At 33.9% G+C, this 17,666-nt stretch overlaps 1 protein-coding gene across 4 annotated transcripts in view; it reads right to left on the bottom strand.

The window, feature by feature from the left end:
- Positions 1-17,666, bottom strand: part of LOC141456907 (uncharacterized) — a 140,655-nt gene that overhangs the window by 45,020 nt on the left and 77,969 nt on the right. Inside the window, exons 1-3 of one of the 4 annotated variants that reach the window (XR_012460108.1) lie at positions 14,112-15,657; positions 10,326-10,417; positions 7,728-9,883 (exon numbers count right to left, since the gene is read on the bottom strand). Coding sequence is in view for 1 of the 4 variants with exons in the window: in XM_074133288.1 (XP_073989389.1) it covers positions 10,391-10,417; positions 14,112-14,426 (342 nt within the window). In the remaining 3 variants the exon portion in view is untranslated. Of the gene's footprint in view, positions 1-3,836; positions 10,418-14,111; positions 15,658-16,628; positions 17,144-17,666 lie in introns of those variants that run through there. The other 3 variants (XM_074133288.1, XR_012460109.1, XR_012460111.1) reach the window with 3 other exon arrangements.

Genomic DNA, 17,666 nt, shown 5'->3' with positions numbered 1-17,666 from the left:
TCTACTTGTTATTAAATGTATGTTATTTGTGCTCACGAATATTTCGGTAAGACGAATTCAAGACTGAAATATTGTTTTGAATCCTCCGTGATTGAAATTTAAAAAGTGGCCGACTCTGACTTTGACTTTTTCTACTTTAACATGCATGTATATGTGACTACTCAGAATAATTCATCACTCATTTTATCATAATTATAATAAAAAAATATTATGAATGAACTGGCCAGCATAAGGGTCTGTGACATCTAATAAATTCTAAAAAATAACTTATTAATGAAAATTAATGCAGTAGAATTACTTAAATATTAATGAAGTATTAATGAAATGTTGGGTACTTGCTGATTTGTGTACCTTTTGGCGTTTAATCAACCCTTATACTTAACATTTTAAACTGTAAGTTTTTGTTAAGGAGATACTATAATAGGTTAAAATCAAGTCGTATATTAGTCTACGACGAGAATGTATACTCGTACTGTAGCAAAGTAGTATAACTGCGAACGGAAAAAGTGATATGTAAGACAAAGTGAAATTATTATTTGCTATTAACCACTAAGTTTATTTGAATCAAACAGCCTTGTAACTTATATCCCTAACGTTAGTGTATGTCTTCGACTTAGATTTATTTGGAAAATGAGAAGCCTGAATGAACTTAACTATTTCGAAGCAATCTTAAAATTTTTTTCATTAAAATCTACTAGTTTCTCTTGGAAATTACCTATAGGATTTCAATCATTTGCTAGGTATAAATGGTCATGAAACAAATTTTATAACGTTCATATTGTTTTCAATGAGTCTACATATATGATTTTGTACAATACAGGGTGTCCCAAGCTATATGGATAACGACTTTTTCTCGGAAACTAAGATAGCTAGAAAAAAACTAAAAAATACGTGTTCCCTTAGTTTTTTGTTAGGAATCCAAATTTACTTCGTAATTTTTTTTCGGTGCTTCCAGAAGCGAGATACAGGCATCAACTTCATTTTTTCAAATAAGAAGGTGCGGTTTTTATTTCAGAAATAGATTCCTCTATTTTTTTAAAGAAAAATTTACTGGAACGGTGAACGAGATGGCCACTGAATCGTCCCCCATGTCGATATAATACCATGAGGCATGTAAAGAGATATCTCGATAGGCAATTTGATGGGCATGTTATATCGACACGAGGGCTATTCAGTAGCCACCTCTCCCACAGGACTTGACACCTATGGACCATTTCCTTTGGGGATACCTGAAAAACAAGGTGATTATTCATAAATTTTTTCTTTCTTTCCTTATTTCTGCTTATCTAAAAGCATTTCTAAATCTAGGTGTATCAGAATCAAGCCGGAATTGCATCTGTAGATGAACTAAAGCAGAGAATAACAGATGCCTGTAAGTCGGTTAAAGCTGAATCTATTTCTTTGGCAGTAAGGGGCAGGAAAGTGCATGTCTATGCATCTCTAATGGTGGAGGCCATTTCGAGCATGATCTGTAATATTGATGAGGAGTAAAATTTATAATAAAATAGTACTTTTCTTCTTATTCAATCAAAAAACAACAAGTTTATAGAACATTTAAAATTGTTTTAACGAGGAAGGAATCGTTCATATTCCTAATAATTGCAATCATACGTGAATGACTCATAATTATAATACATTTCGTATCAAAGTATGATAGTCAGCTAACAAATTAACTATGTACATAAATAAAATGTGTATCAAACCTATTAGCGAAAGAAATTAGTTTTAAGCCAGCAATTTGATGTTAATTACAGCATGAATGTCAGGAAATGCTTTCGTTATGCCAAGGTTGTGCTTAGTAGTTTAGTAAGCGATAGCAAATAACGCAAGAGCCAAATTTAATTTCATGCAGAACTATATAAAAATGGGCGCCCGAAAGGAGCGTACTTGACCCCCTTGATTTCTTTGATATTTGAAATTTTAAATACTGCAATGAAAAAATGGCATTTTATTTGAAAATGCCACGTTTAACTAGTTCTAAAATTTATAAATCAATCAAGACATCTATTCTTAGATTATAAAAAAGTATCATTTTTTCCCAGTCTATGATCAGTCAGTGAAATAAAAATGAAATAATTTCCCCACAACATGGAAACGATGCTCTTATTAATCTTATCTCCAATACTTTCCTGACTACACAACTCAATAAAATAACTGTACGGTACAATTGGGCACTGCAAGACAAAGAAGTATAAGGATTATAGAAATTGGACTTGTTCCAACAGGTTGAGCTTTTATCCATTAAAATAGTTGTCAAAGCGTTTGGTCTAAATCATGCAATCACTTGTGAAGATGGACTTTTTGACCTGTGTGTGTCAAGTACCCAAAGTTTCACAGGGGTAGAATGAAAGACACATCAAAGTAACCACTCTCTCAGAATAAACATTCCGAGAAACAGATATGGCGCTATTTAATTCAGAAATCCTGACTAACAGGATTTCCTATCGAAAGAAGGTTGATAAAGAACGGATTTAAATAAAATATAATTCAAATATATAATATTTTTGGCATCGAGTAAAAAAAAACAAAACACACTCTTGTTAAAACGTCAGACGAAAATAATTGCATACCACGAGGAACTCTGGTAACCTACCAACTAATTAATCCCTCTCAAGCAAGCCACGCAGATCCAAGGGCTTTCTAGTTGAGACCATTAGCACAGTTTTCTATTTTTTATTGTGTTATCCACAGTCGATCCTAATTTTTGTTTACGGTTTAAATTGTCATGCAAAACTTTGTGACAAACATTCATATAACAATCTGTAGCGAAGCCTACTGGAGTTATGAAATATACCTAACGCACAAGTAGAGTTAGAAAATTTTCTCTATCTCGAATATTTTTTTTTGTTTTTTTTTTTTTATATAAATCAATTGATAAGGAAGTCAAGAGAATTCGATTTATAGCCTCTGCTTTTTTTTCAATCAAAAAAGCATTCGCTACGTGAACTTAAAGCGATTATAGGGACACTGGATTACAAGATGTCAATAGCACTATTCGGAACATACAGCACAACTTATGCTTAAATTCTGCTCAGTTGTAAAAGTAGAAGACATAATATTGAGAATAAAGTATACGAATAATGTGAAAATTTGGAAGAAGTTGAAAGCTGAAGAGATATGAGTCAAGAGTAGGAGGTAGTGTAGGAATGAAAAACTGATTCAATGGATGTGGAGGGGAATTAGTAAGGAGATGAACCCTGGGAATGTCATGATTTTTTTTAGAACAAAATGCACTTTAATAAAGAGATCTGTCTTCATTAAAGAGTAGGCTTTGGATGGCTACAGTTCTACCAAACTCTTGGACAAATATGAAACTTTCGATGGTTAATGTTAAAGTGATTAAAAAGCCCTGGGGTGTAAGGTCACTGGCAGAGTATTTGATAAAGTTCAATAGGAGAGAGGCGGGAAAAAGAATATCTAAATTAGGAAAAAGGATTACCAGATATTAATTCTTAAAAGAAAAGAAAATGGGCGGGCAAAAGTTAGGCGAAGCAAATTATGAACTGAAGTCTGTAGTAGGAGAGGATAAGGAACCTGGGTCCTGAGGGATGAAGAGATGCGAACTGGCAGAGGATGAGCATGTGCACTACAGATGCACCTGAAAAAGTAAGTCTCAGTGACAATACCAGACATCTAGGATTAAATTCACTGTCTATAATTTGCATAAAAGAATTTTTGTTGTTATAATTTTGTTTAATTCATTTAAATTAATATTTTTATTTTATCGTTCTGTAAGTGTTTTTTGTTTTCTTTAAATTCTTCAGATTTTACATAAAATTATACATATAATATTTCGACACATAAAGGTTATTATTAACTTGCAGTAGGACAATTACCTTCAAATATTCCGTAGACTTGAAAATTCTGACATTTTTCTTCCTGAAGAGCTCCTCACCACTGGAATATTTTTCTCATTCTTCCTCCATTTTTTTTTTTTTTTTTTTTTTTTTTTTGTTTTAGTATCTGAAATCAGCTGTTGAACCATTGTGTAAACAACTTGCTAGAAATTTTTGTGTGTGTTTAAAGAACAATTTTATTAGTTTATAAAGACTTTTAATGACCAACTTTGTTATTAAATAATAATTTGAAAGTGGTTTTTTAATTATTAAATAAATTCACCCTTTCCTATCCCGATATAAAGTAAGAAGTTACAAAGCAAATTCCAACTGAAGTGAGGTAACCTAATTATTTACTTATTATTGCTAAGAACAAACAGAAAAGAAAAACTACAAATATTAACCTCCTCGGCGGCTTAGACATGGATCTAAGCGAGACCGACATCGGAGGATCCATCTCTGGTAGCGAATCTACTACTTCTTCTATTAACCGATCTAAACGAACTTCAAACAGTATTAACCTTTCTCCAGATAAAAAGAAAAAGAAAAAAAGAAATAAAATCTCTCAGTTCACTTCACCTCCTTTAACACGTCAATCTAACTCTGCACTTTCCAAGACTCCGCAACAAAACCAAACAGCTTTTATGCCTAACTTACCGGCAACAACTTCATCAGCACCTCCACAACAAGTACAGTTTGTGTCAGATTTTGAGACACCTAATAAATTTAATATTCTGCCAGAAGTCAATGACCAACCCGAGCACAAACCGCCTCCTATCTATTTGTACAAAATCTCCAACTATATAACGCTCAACAACGAACTCAGACAACTCCTTGGAGCAGAGAATTTCACATGTAAAGCACGCACTGACAATATTCTGGTTTCAACCAACACCATTGCAACATACAGGGCAACAATTCGGTACCTGCACGAAAAAAATATTGAATACCATACATACCAACTAAAGAAAGACAAAGCCTTTAGAGTCGTTCTGCGCCATTTACACCACTCCATACCGCCTGAAGAGATAAAAGCGGAAATACAATCTAAAGGGTTCAGAGTACGAAATGTTAGCAACGTCAGGCGCCCGATCGAGAAGACTCCTCTTCCTCTATTCTTCATAGATCTAGAACCAGACAGTAACAACAAAAATATTTTTAACCTCACCAAGATACTGAACACAATTGTCCGGGTGGAGGAGCCATATAAAACAAAGGAAATTGCCCAGTGCAAGAGGTGCCAACAATACGGGCCCACCCGCACATATTGTCATGTCTCTCCGAGATGCGTCAAATGCGCAGGGCCCCACTTCGGAGAAAACTGCAACAAAAACACAGAAACTTCGCCTACCTGTGCACTCTGCCACAAACAGCACTTTGCCAGCTACCGTGGATGCGAAGTTCACAAGGAATTGCAAAGGATCCGTCGAGAACGAATCCAACTTCGAGGCCAAGGAGCAGCTGTTAGGACGCAACCTCCTCAAGTCTCTTCCCGAAGCGACTTTCCAGTTTTTCCATCAACTCTGCAACAGCAACAACCTCCGCAGCAGCAACCACAACAACCTTATTACAATGGAACTTCCACTGCTAGGCTCTCTTATTCAGAAATCGCGAGGTCACATCCTTCATATCATTCTCATCAACCATCTGCACATCATTCTCCTCAATCATCTACACATCCTGCACATCATTCTCCTCAATCAACTGCACATCCTTCACATCATCCTCAATCACCTGCACAACCGGATATAACCTCAGTACTGAACTCCTTTTTCCAGAGATTTGAAACTCTCCTCACTCCTCTCATCAGCCTCTTAAACACTCTTATTACTCACCTCCTTCCAGGCATAAAACCATGATCTCTCCAACACAACATTCTTTAACCATCCTTCTCTGGAATGCGAATGGGTTGAACTCCCACAGAGACGAACTTAATACTTTGCTACATGACAAACGCATTGACGTGGCCCTACTGACGGAAACACACTTTACAAGTAGATCACACTTTTACATTTCAGACTATCAGACATACAGGACCGATCATCCTGATGATACTGCTCATGGTGGCGCGGCAATATTGGTCAGAAACTCCTTACTTCATAATGCTCTCCCTTCATCTGCTACAGACTACCTTCAATCCTCTGCAATCTCCTTGTTCACTCATCCGCATAAAATTAATCTTGCTGCAGTGTACTGTCCGCCGAATAAATCTATTTCTGAGCTACAATTTATCTCCTACTTTAATTCTCTCGGAACTAAATTTCTTGCAGGAGGAGACTATAACGCAAAAAACCAACAATGGGGGTGTCGCACGACTAACCCACGCGGGCGTACACTCATGAATGTCCTTTTTTCAAAAAACTACAACATTGTTTCACCTAACCAACCTACGTACTGGCCCACATCCTTATCCAAACTCCCTGACATTCTTGACTTCTTCATACTTTCTCAGGTAGCTCACTACTTTGAAGTTTCGACCTTGACAGAACTTTCTTCAGACCATAGCCCTGTTTTAATTACTCTCGACACTTGTCCCATCCACAGACGTTCCAAACCATCTCTCATCACAGGCCCCGTAGATTGGGAAAAATTTCAATTTGAAATAGAAAGTAACATAGACTTACGTATTCCTCTTAAATCAAAAGAAGACATTGACAATGCGGTAGAACAATTTACTGAAACCATACAAGAATCTATAAGACAATCAACTTTACACCACACTAAACAACAACGGACCCGCACATCCAATATCCCTTTGTTTATACGGACTCTTATTATGGATAAACGACGTGCAAGAGCTAAGTGGCAACGAACTCGCTATCCATCTGACAAACGACTCTACAATAGACTAACGCACCAACTTAAAACTGAACTTAAACAGTTGAAGGATGAACGTTTCCAAGACTACACACTAACACTAACTACGGAAGACAACTCGCTTTGGACTGCTACTAAGAAAATCTTGTCTTACAAAACCACTCCAACACCTCTCCGTCGTGTTGACGGCTCTTGGGCTGCATCTGACGAAGACAAAGCTTCCTTGTTTGCCTCTCATTTTTCCTCAGTTTTTACCCCTCATCAAGATATGATCAATACTTCATTCCACGAATCCTTACGATCAGATCTTGACCTACCTCTTCCTCTCTCCTTACCACCGAAACATTTCACTCCTTCTGACATTCTATTTATCATTAAACATCTCTCTCTTAAGAAAGCCCCTGGCCCTGATCTCATAACTGCTAAAATTCTCCGACGTCTTCCCAAAAAAGCAATAGTCCTCTTAACTACTATCTACAATTCAGTACTAAGAACAACTTACTTCCCGATTCTATGGAAATCCTCCTTAATTTACCCTATTCCTAAACCTAACAAGCCACTTCATCTTTCTTCTTCTTACCGACCAATTAGTCTACTGCCAATTCTTGGCAAAATTCTTGAGAAACTTCTTTTAAAACAAATTCTTCCCATACTCGAATCCTCTAAAATTATTCCAGACCATCAATTTGGATTTAGGCGACAACACTCTACTGTACAACAGTGCCATCGAGTGGTAGACACGATTTCATCCTCCCTTGAGAAGAAAGAGTGTTGCTCGGGTGTCTTTCTCGATGTGAAGCAAGCCTTCGATCGGGTTTGGCACCCGGGCTTGCTCTGGAAACTCAAGGGCATTCTTCCGTTCACTCACTTCCTCATCTTGAAATCCTATTTGTCTGATCGTCATTTTCAAATTCAAATCGGGACATCGTATTCAGCTAAACATCGCATTGAAGCGGGTGTTCCTCAAGGAAGCATCTTAGGACCTATCCTATATGTTATATACACAGCAGACATACCAATCCATCCTGAAACTGTACTTCTAACTTATGCAGATGATACCGCTATACTTTCTCCTCACATTGATCCGGTAACTTCACATAGAAACCTTCAAACACATCTCTTTTCTCTTGAGGAATGGTTTAAAAAATGGAAAATCAAGTTAAATGAAACCAAATCTCAAAATATTACTTTTACTCTCCGCCGCATCACTCTTCCTCCGATCTTCTATGACTCAATTCCAATTCCTCCTGCCAATGTTGTCCGTTATCTTGGGCTTTATTTAGACAAAAGACTGACTTGGAACCCGCACACACGACTGAAACGAACTGAAGTTAACAGGCGTTATCGACTACTTAAAAGACTTCTAGACCAACGTTCAAAACTTTCACTTAATAACAAACGACTGATTTACAATTCCATACTAAAACCCGCCTGGACGTACGGTATTGAACTGTGGGGTTCAACGAAACGCTCCAATCTTCAACGAATTCAATCTCTTCAGTCTAAAATTCTCCGCACTATCGTTAACGCTCCATTTTATGTTTCTAATCTAACCATCCACACAGACCTGGAAATTCCGTTTGTTGGTCAGGTTGCACGAACTCGCTATAAAAGTTTTCATCAGAACATGCACTCTCATTCCAATCCTCTTATCCGCCACTTATCATCTCATCACCATCCAGATCTTCCTCCCAGACGATTAAAACGCCAGTGGCCTCGCGATTTTCTCTCTTCTGAGGAGAGTAGCTAATCCTAGAGATGACTTAGGGAGTGTTATCACTGGGTAACTTCTCCCCTCAATTAGTGGAGTTTGTAGTGGTATCAGTTATTGACATTGTTACTAATAGTGCATCTAGCGCTGGTGTAACTTAACAAATAAATTAAAAAAAAAAAAAAAGTATCTGAAAATTTCGAAAACTTAACTTTAGGAAAAGAAATCATGTTGCCAGACTAACTTGAAGACTCATTTTATCACAACTTCTTTAGAGCTTAAAAATAAAGTAATTTTAACTTAATTTTGTTTATGTGATACGATATCACTTTTCTGAATATTCAGTTGGTTTACACATATGCATATGGATGGACATATTAAACAACTGATTAAACTCATCACTTATTGTATGAATTAATCTTTAAACTGAATGAAGCATGCTCGTGTGTTTATAGCTCCAAGACAAAGACCAAGAACAGATCTGAATAACTCCAGAGTTGACTGAGGAGAGCAAATGAACGGTGCTTTTTCACTTTGGATAGGTGGGATGTTAAATACTCTGCAGGACAGCCTTCTTTATCGGGCTATTACAGCAGTAGGTGTTCTGCTTACAATCCTGAACTTGTTGGCAGCGCTAAGATAATTTCGGGTTAGTAATTTTAGCAGCCTTAGTTTAGAAAGTCTTTGTGACGTAAAAATGTCTTTTAAATTGCATTTAAAAGTAAAATAATTGTTATGATTTTTTTTATTTACTACACACTGAGTTAGTTCAAATTTGGTTTTATTGAATTCCTTTCGCGAATCTTACTTTTTAAAAGGGTATTAATAATAATAATAATAATAATAATAATAATAATAATATAAATTATAATTGCGGAAGTACCAAAAAATCGAACGTCAACTGACTTCAAACCTTACAGTCCCAAATCCTGAGAACAATAGATAACGCTCCCTTCTACATTTCCAATCACACAATACATTCTGATCTAAATATTCAAAACTCCACAAATCAAATCTACCCAGTCATTACAACCCTACAACAACACTTCCTTCAAATCCACTGCGCAGACTAAAGCGACGGTGGCCATGCGATCATCTCAATGTATAACGCCGACCTCCTAGTTGCTGAGTAAGCTTGCCAACCTGACGAACTAACAACGGCTTCCATCACTGGATGGTCGTCGTCCACTCCACTCACGCCCTTAGCGCACATGCATGTGCGCGTGTATGAATGTACATATTATTCGTGCATGTGTATTTGCGCTATCCTAATCTCTCATCTCTTGTGCTTGATGTATTGGATACAATTGCAAAATAAATAAACAAATTTAAAAAAAATTATATTTGTACCAAATGCGACAAGCAGAGTTGTTACAATATTGCAATATAAGAAAAAAAATTAGAGGAAAACATTTCATAAAAAATAAAGTAGAAATAAAATACTAAATTAAAAATAGAAGCACAAAATAAATTATTACATTTGAATACCAGCTTGTTAGGATGCGAGGTAACATTGTGCCTGAAAGATCAACATCATTAGGCTAAAAGCTAGAAACTGAATGCATACCTAACTGAGAAGCATTGTAAGGTGTCAAACTTAGATTTCTACTAAACAAACTTGATTATTCAGAGTATTGGATAATTTAGAAGATAGAGCCCGTGTTGCTTACAAATAGTATAATTATTCCAAATCTATAGCAATTTTATCAATTATAACTTTTGTACACCTTTCAAGAGTATTAATTAAAAATTGGGAATAATTTCTATCTCCTTGGGCTTTGTCTGCTAAAGGTTAGAGATAATTAAACGAAATTATTCTTGAAAATTTGCAGGTACCTAAATTTAATAATTCGTAATTATGGGATTGAACTCTTCAGTTCTTAAATAAAACTTCCAGAAACTATAATTATTTATACTTTTGGATAATTTTAAAAATATAATGAAACTGTATTATATTTTACCCTTTATATTGCTGACACTTCACAATCTCGTTCTAGTGATGTCAATCCCAGAAATCTCAGATCCATTATAGTGTTCTTCGGTGAGCCACTATCTAGTCGAAGAAAACAAGGAAATTAACAAGGTCATGGAAGAGTCTAGTTCTAATTATATTAATATTAAAAACATCTAAGCCAGATCAGTAAACATAATATGGATAAAACTATTAAAAAATTTATAGAAAGAATAAAAATGATGGGCCCATGGCGTTACTTTATACACACAAGATCTATTTATTAAATTTAAAGTAATCTTTCTTTGACAGTGGAAATCCAATGAAAAAATAATAAATAAATAAATAAAAATTGAATGATTAACCGCCTGATCACTAAACATTTTCAAAGATTAGGAAGTGTCTATGGGACACGCCCAAAAAGGAGAAAGTGGCTATATTAAGAATGAATTGTTCTTAATGTGTTAGGAAATGTTGCATCTACTTTGAAGTAGCGTAGTATTTTGTCTATAAAAAATTTAAAAAATTATTTCTTAAACCTATTCACCCAGATAATGAATTCTTAAATTCTAAACAAAATAAACTCAATACATGTGTTGCAACGCTTGGATTCCAACCTCTTTAATCATAGAGAGATTACCTTATCATATTTCCTAAGCTACTTAAATTTTTTTTTTCCGCAAAGTATTGCTACAGGGGCAGAAATCTCTTACTATCAGAAAATAAATCTAACATCAAAGCAAAGATGACAGGATAATTTATTTTATCCATCGTTCGCGAACTAGTATTAAAGTAAATACAGGTAGTCGCTTATTTTCTTATTTTACCACAGCGTTTGATTCTAGATGTAACAAGTCTTTAGCGTTTTTTCTTTCATTAACCTGAATGAACCGTTTACATTAACTTAGAAGATTAAAACTTTACTCAGATCAATTAATATTAATTTAGGAATTAACTTTTGTGTAACAGTTTATAAGTAACAGTATCAAATGTTCATTTACTTAAATATTCTTTAATTTCTTTCCACAGATATTAATTAATTAGCTATTTAAATGGAACAAGTTGGAATAATTTAGCTAATATTGCAAAACTGCTTTACACTCAGACTAAAATTACTATTCTATTAGTTGCTTACTATTACACTAGCAATTATACTCGTATTATTAATAGTACTGGCTTTAAGTGATACTGTTTTTGCCTTGTATCTACCGAAATATTATATTTTTAATTCGAATTAATTATACAGTTTATTTACTTATTTCTTCCTTGTTTATATCTTTGTATATTTATTTAAATTTCCTTTAAAGCAGTTTAATTTTTATTAGTTGTTTTTTAATAATAATAGTGATTAATAATGTTAGTCAATAGAATAGTTTTAACTGAACGTAGAGTATACTTGGCTGCTAATTGGAGAAGTAATTAGTTTCTTATTATTATTTTTTTAAATAAGAAAAGTATAAATGTTTATTTCTTTTTGTTTTAAGGTTGTAAAAATGTTTATTTTGTGATTTATTGAAAGACTTTCTCCAATGTTAATTCCTAGTTTTGATGAATGAGTTTATTTTAATAATTTTCATTGAGTAAATGAAAATTTGAATATCAGGCCATTTTGAAGCTTAATTTAAAAAACAAAGCTTTACAGTAGTAGCTGCAGCTAGAGACATTTGTAAAGTTGAGGGGACCAATTTTTTATCAATGGTGTTTCAAGGAAGGAAATACGATCCTTGGGAGTAAGGCTCAACTATTTTAAGAGAAGCTGATTTTCGGTCAAGCACTAGAAGACTTTCAGCTGGCTTAGTTAGTCATTTACAGCAAACAATGTAGGCACACAATAATGTCTTAATTTTTAATATTCAACATAATAAAAGAACAATAAATAAATAACAATGTAAGAGAGAACAAAAAGGAAAAACTTTTGTTCTAATCTAACTTTCTTCGGCCAAAATTATTTAAGACAATTTTTTATAACTGTTTATAGCACAAGCAAAATCAGTAATGCCAATCAATTGAGAATACCATTGCATACAAATGCGATCACTAACACGAATGGTGTGACTGGTGAAGCCATCCATCCGATAGTTCCGAAGATAAGTATAGGTGAGCTTAAATTTTGCAGGGAGTTATGTTATACTGTTATCGTTGACATTTTTGTTTTTTGTGTCAATTGTAATATTGACAATTGACCTAAGATTGTAATGTAGCGTAGGCTTAAAATGTTGTAAGATGCGTTGGTAACAAGTCTTAAAAATTTAAAATTTAATCTGAAAGGTTTGCATTGTGTCAAGGTTGGAAGGTTTGGTGATCCCCACACTTAGCGACCATCACCATATAGGTCTAATTATGGTTATGTAAATTAAAATCATGTTTTAGAGCTTAACATTTTGCTTTCCGTCCAGTGATCATCTTAGTTGATGAAATCTATTGTTAAGGATTGTGTTTTAAGATTATAATGGGGGTTCCATTCCAAGTGAGGAGGCGGGTGAAAGAAATGATAATAAGTCGCATATAATGCGAGCAGCAGCAGTTTATGTAATGGTAGAAGTAACAAAGAAGTCACATGTATCACAGTTTTCTATTTGCTGTAGTTAGATTAAATAATTAGTTGTTCAACCAATCAGTTGCTTTATTTGGGCTTAAAAATTGATACTTTACCAAGCGTTAACCCTTTGAAGTTGGATTCCCCTTGGGTTGCTAACTCTCCATCTAATAATTAAATTAGGTGCTTAGCGCTGAAATCCCCATCTTCTATAAATGTTTTTGATTAAAAGGATTAGAAGAACATGAGAAATTTATTAAATTCAGTGCTTCTGTTTGGGAGACATTAAACAGATAATATCACCATTGGTTTTGACTGACATTCTACTTTTTCTTTTCTCACTTTGTTTTTCTGCTTTTCATCAAACCTTATTGGGCGTTGGAGAGTTCAATGACGTAGATTTAACGTATAATGTAACGAAGTACCCAACCTGAAAGAAGATCCAAACGATGGGGGCACAAATCCCATTCAGAACTTAGGGCAGCGAATCAATTTATGATGAATTCAAGTTTTAAATATAAATTTGGATGCGGTATTTCTAATTTTATTATAAGAAAAAAATTATTAACGTAAAGTAATAATATTTATTACCTAATTTATAAAAATAATTGAACTTTTTATTAATTATTTTTGGATTTGCGCAATTCCAGAAAGGAAATACTGAATTGCCTATGTGAATATTTATAAATAAAATGTCTGCATAATTTTTACAATTACTGAATAGGATATTTAACGGTGGATTGTGGGATATGATTGAGATAGAAGACCTTGGAGTCGTGGTCTATGGCGTTATTAAGCACAGTATTACTCACTTTATCCAGTAAATAGTTTTTATTATTATTCTAAAGAAAGACACCTCACACATCTAAGAGGGATTTACTTGTTGAAGGAAGCATAGAACGTTCACAGCTTTACATCTGGAGGCAATCATTCAAGACGTATTTTTGAAATGTTCGATGAAACTTAACGTTGCCTTTTAGTGTATTGATAGGAGTACATCTACATCTTTCTTTGTTTCTTGGTATTCTATGAATGGTCATAGTAAGTAGGATCAGTTTTATTGATTTAAACGAGCGAGTGTCCAAAACCGATCAGGAACACAATTGTGCGACGAAGGACAAAATAAAAAATTATCAACTATTGAAGACCTACTTTATCTAGTGTAATAAAATTTTAAAATAAAATATTCTGACTCAAAAAATATACTTCCGCAAGAAACACAAAGTCAAGCAGCCAACCTCATGAAAAAAATACACTAACCGCTGTTTCTACAGCAACTACTGCTGCTGAAACTGCTGTTACTGCAACTGCTGCTGCTGAAACTGTTGCTACAGCTACTGCTGCTACCACTGCAACTGTTTTTGCACCTGCTGCAACTACTGCTACTGCAAAAGCTGCAACTTTTTTTGTAACTGTTGCAGCTGCTAAAGCTACTGCAATTGCTGCTGTAACTGCTACTGCTGCTACATCTGTTGCTATGGTTCCTTTAGTTCTTGTAATCGCTTCTGCTGCTATTCCAACGGCTGCAATTGCTGTTAACACTACTATAATTTCTACTGCTACTGCCATTTTCATGATTATTATTATCAAATAAGAATAAATGTTTAAAAAGTTGCTGTTGCGGCTACAGCAACCGTAGCAGCTGTTACTGTTACTCGTGCTACTACAACTGCTACAGCTATTGCAACTTCAACTCCTGCCTCTGCTACAGCTACTGCAACTGATGTTACACCTACTATTACGACTGCAACAGCTGCAACTGCTACCGCATCTATCTCTAACTGCCACTATTCATTGCAGCTGAATTGCAGTTGATGTTGATGATGAATTAAGAATTTTAGAAAATGAATTTGTTGGAAATATTGAAGGTAAAATAAAAATCTCTTGATATTATCTTGATTGTTCATTGCAAGGAAATAAGATGTAGCTAGATGGTACTTACAATCTATTAAATCCTTTCTTTGACATTTACATTTTGGAGATCTAATTATTATGCATAGATCATTCTTTGCAATGCATAAATTAAAACTTATTTCATAAAGGAATAAATTAAGGAAATTAAGCACCTCATTTCGAATGAGTGGGTAGGCCTATACAAAGTTTGCCTTTAACTTTAATTTAAGAATTATACGACATCAACTTCATAAAAGAAAATTTGGGAATAAATCCACAACATATGAAGGCGCTAAATTTATAAGCAAATGTCTTTTGATATTTACGATATTGTCTGATACAATATTTCATCTGAAAACGCCAAGGACTTACAATACTTGATATGTCAAAAGCTAAAGTTTCAGGATTAACTCGTGCATGAAATCTGTCAATTTTCATCATTTTACTAGAAACATTGGATTTTACAACAGTCTTTGTATCTGATACATTGTTTAAAACAAATATAGTGACCATTCTGACTCCGTCTCGTTGATTGGAAATAAATTGCTTAGCCTTCTGTTATTTTCAGATCACTGACTCTGAAACGATTTCAAAGTTTAATAATTATTTATAGTTCATTTTTGAGAGGAGAGAGAAACCGTGCAGTTTGTTTAAACCAAAATTGTCCGGAGTATCTTATTTTTCTATTTCAACACTGTTCAGTAAGGGGATACACGACGAGAGCTTCTTCATCAACATCTGGTTATGAGTTCATGAAGTGGAGTTATTCGGAAAAAGAAATATGAAGGCCTCATCTGGTTCCCAACGGCACCAAACTTAGTATCAGAGTTTAGCATGTATACGTCACTTCAAGGAACATACCTACTAATTGCAAGACCCAGGAAATAATGTAAATGGACATCCCTTCTAGAAAAATAAAAATTATCGGATTGGGAAATTAAAGCATTAAAAGTTTTCAACATATAACACTATTTACTGTTACTCCAATTTTCTATTTATACAATAGTATAAATTTGAATTTTAAATAGTATTTTTCAAGTATAGAGAAAACACATTTTACTGAATGGTCCTTAAGGGAGAATTTTAACCCAACCACCTCCTCATAACATCCTTGTAAAAGATTTTGCAAAATATTATTAAACTTAACATATTCGGAAATGAACTAAATTTAAAGAAAAAAAATAAGAGCTTTTTTTGAGAGAATCTCAAAAATCTGAAAAATACGGCCGCGTCTCTTCAAAAAACCTCAAATTGGCTTAGAGAAACTAAAAAGCAAATAAATGAAAATGAAAGACCTATCTAAGTTATTAGTGATTGCGAGAATTGATTTTTTTTTTTGTGTGTTACTTCAAAAATTATTAGCTTAATAGCGCTGATTTTCTGTAACAATTTAAAAACCAGTATGAACTAAAATTTGTGTGAGAAATTTGAAGTTTGGCAGACTTTTAAATTGGTTAGTCAGGATAAACAAAAAAACAAAAGAAATAATTGGATCAACAAATTTAAACTAGGACTAGTTACTGCAGAAAGTTTGGTCACAAAGCCAAATTCCCTAGAAAATATGTGCTTTTCCCTTAGTTGTTTGAACATAGAAGTTATGTGTAAAATGCACATGTGAAAGTATTGGGGGAGTAGCGTTAAAATGGAGCTTCTAGATGGACTTAAACTACAACCGTGGACCCGGAATTTGTACCCAAGAATAAACGACATACAATGGATTACTTTACTAAATTTTCACCCACAAAATTTTAGTTTCATACAGGTATTTTTAATTGTTTCAGTATGTATACCTTTATAGGAATTAATACATATTTTAAGGCCTCTTCTACATGATCTAATAATCTGTTCAGTGTCAGCAATCCAAAATGTAAATTGAAAAAAAAAGATATCCGACAGTTTGCGTTTTGCCATATTGATTAGGATTGAACATTCAGATAAAAGCTTTTGCATTTCTAATTCTTGAAAGTGGAACCATGTGGCACATTTTTTAATCATATCACGTTTTTCATAAACCTACAATTAGGAAAATTTCTGGAATAAATTTCAAACATATTTTCTTGATCAATAATTTACAGGTTCTACACTAAAATAAAGAAAAGGCCTTTGTTTAATAAAGGCGCCAATTGTTTCATTAACAAAAGCACAGATTTGTAAGGCTTGGAATGGCCAGTAAATGTAAGCATAAATCACCACATGCCCATTTAAACATTGGGTGTAAATTAGTGGTTATGCTAGTCCAAGTGTTTTTGGCAAGGATATATCCGATGGTACGTCCAGAAATCTGAAGAAATGGCCAGACCATTTTCCCTTGAGTGAATTCTTAACGCTGTACAGGCCATAATGCAGAAGATAACTTCACTGTAGCTCTGGTATTGTTCACTTCCATAACACATTACAGTCTGTATCAGAAATGTTGATTCCAATTTAAATATGAAAGTAGAAAAATTTACTCTGCACTTTATTGCAGTAGAATATTCTTTCTGAATACACAAGACAGTAATTTTACAATATTTACGGAAAGAAATATAATACGTTTGCATAAATGCAAACACTCTAAAATTCTGATTAAAAACTACCACGAAGGAAATCTTGCGAAGTACCATTATTGAAGACTTTTTGAACTTCAATTTAAATATATATATATATAAAAGAAGTATAATGCCTGCCCACGCTTTAGAGTGAATAGAGGTCATTTAGTTGCTTTCTTGCTTTCTACGATCTTTATTATTTATTTATTTATTTTTGTCGAATAAATGTGCTAATTTTATATATATACATAATTTAAGAAGAAAACAATATCTTCATAAGCTTAAAATAAGCTAAAAAGAGATTATTACTTTTATTTATCTACTTACAGCTCCAGTAATTTACACAAATGAATTAAGTAAAAGAACCGGTTAAGATTAGAATCTAATTTAGAAG

This window comes from Rhodnius prolixus, unplaced genomic scaffold (assembly GCF_049639745.1).
Source record: "Rhodnius prolixus isolate KJV_2025 unplaced genomic scaffold, Rpr scaffold_1, whole genome shotgun sequence".
In the NCBI taxonomy this organism is placed as follows: domain Eukaryota; kingdom Metazoa; phylum Arthropoda; class Insecta; order Hemiptera; family Reduviidae; genus Rhodnius; species Rhodnius prolixus.
The sequence above is the reverse complement of the archived record's forward strand: the minus strand, read 5'-3'. Positions and strand labels throughout refer to the sequence as shown.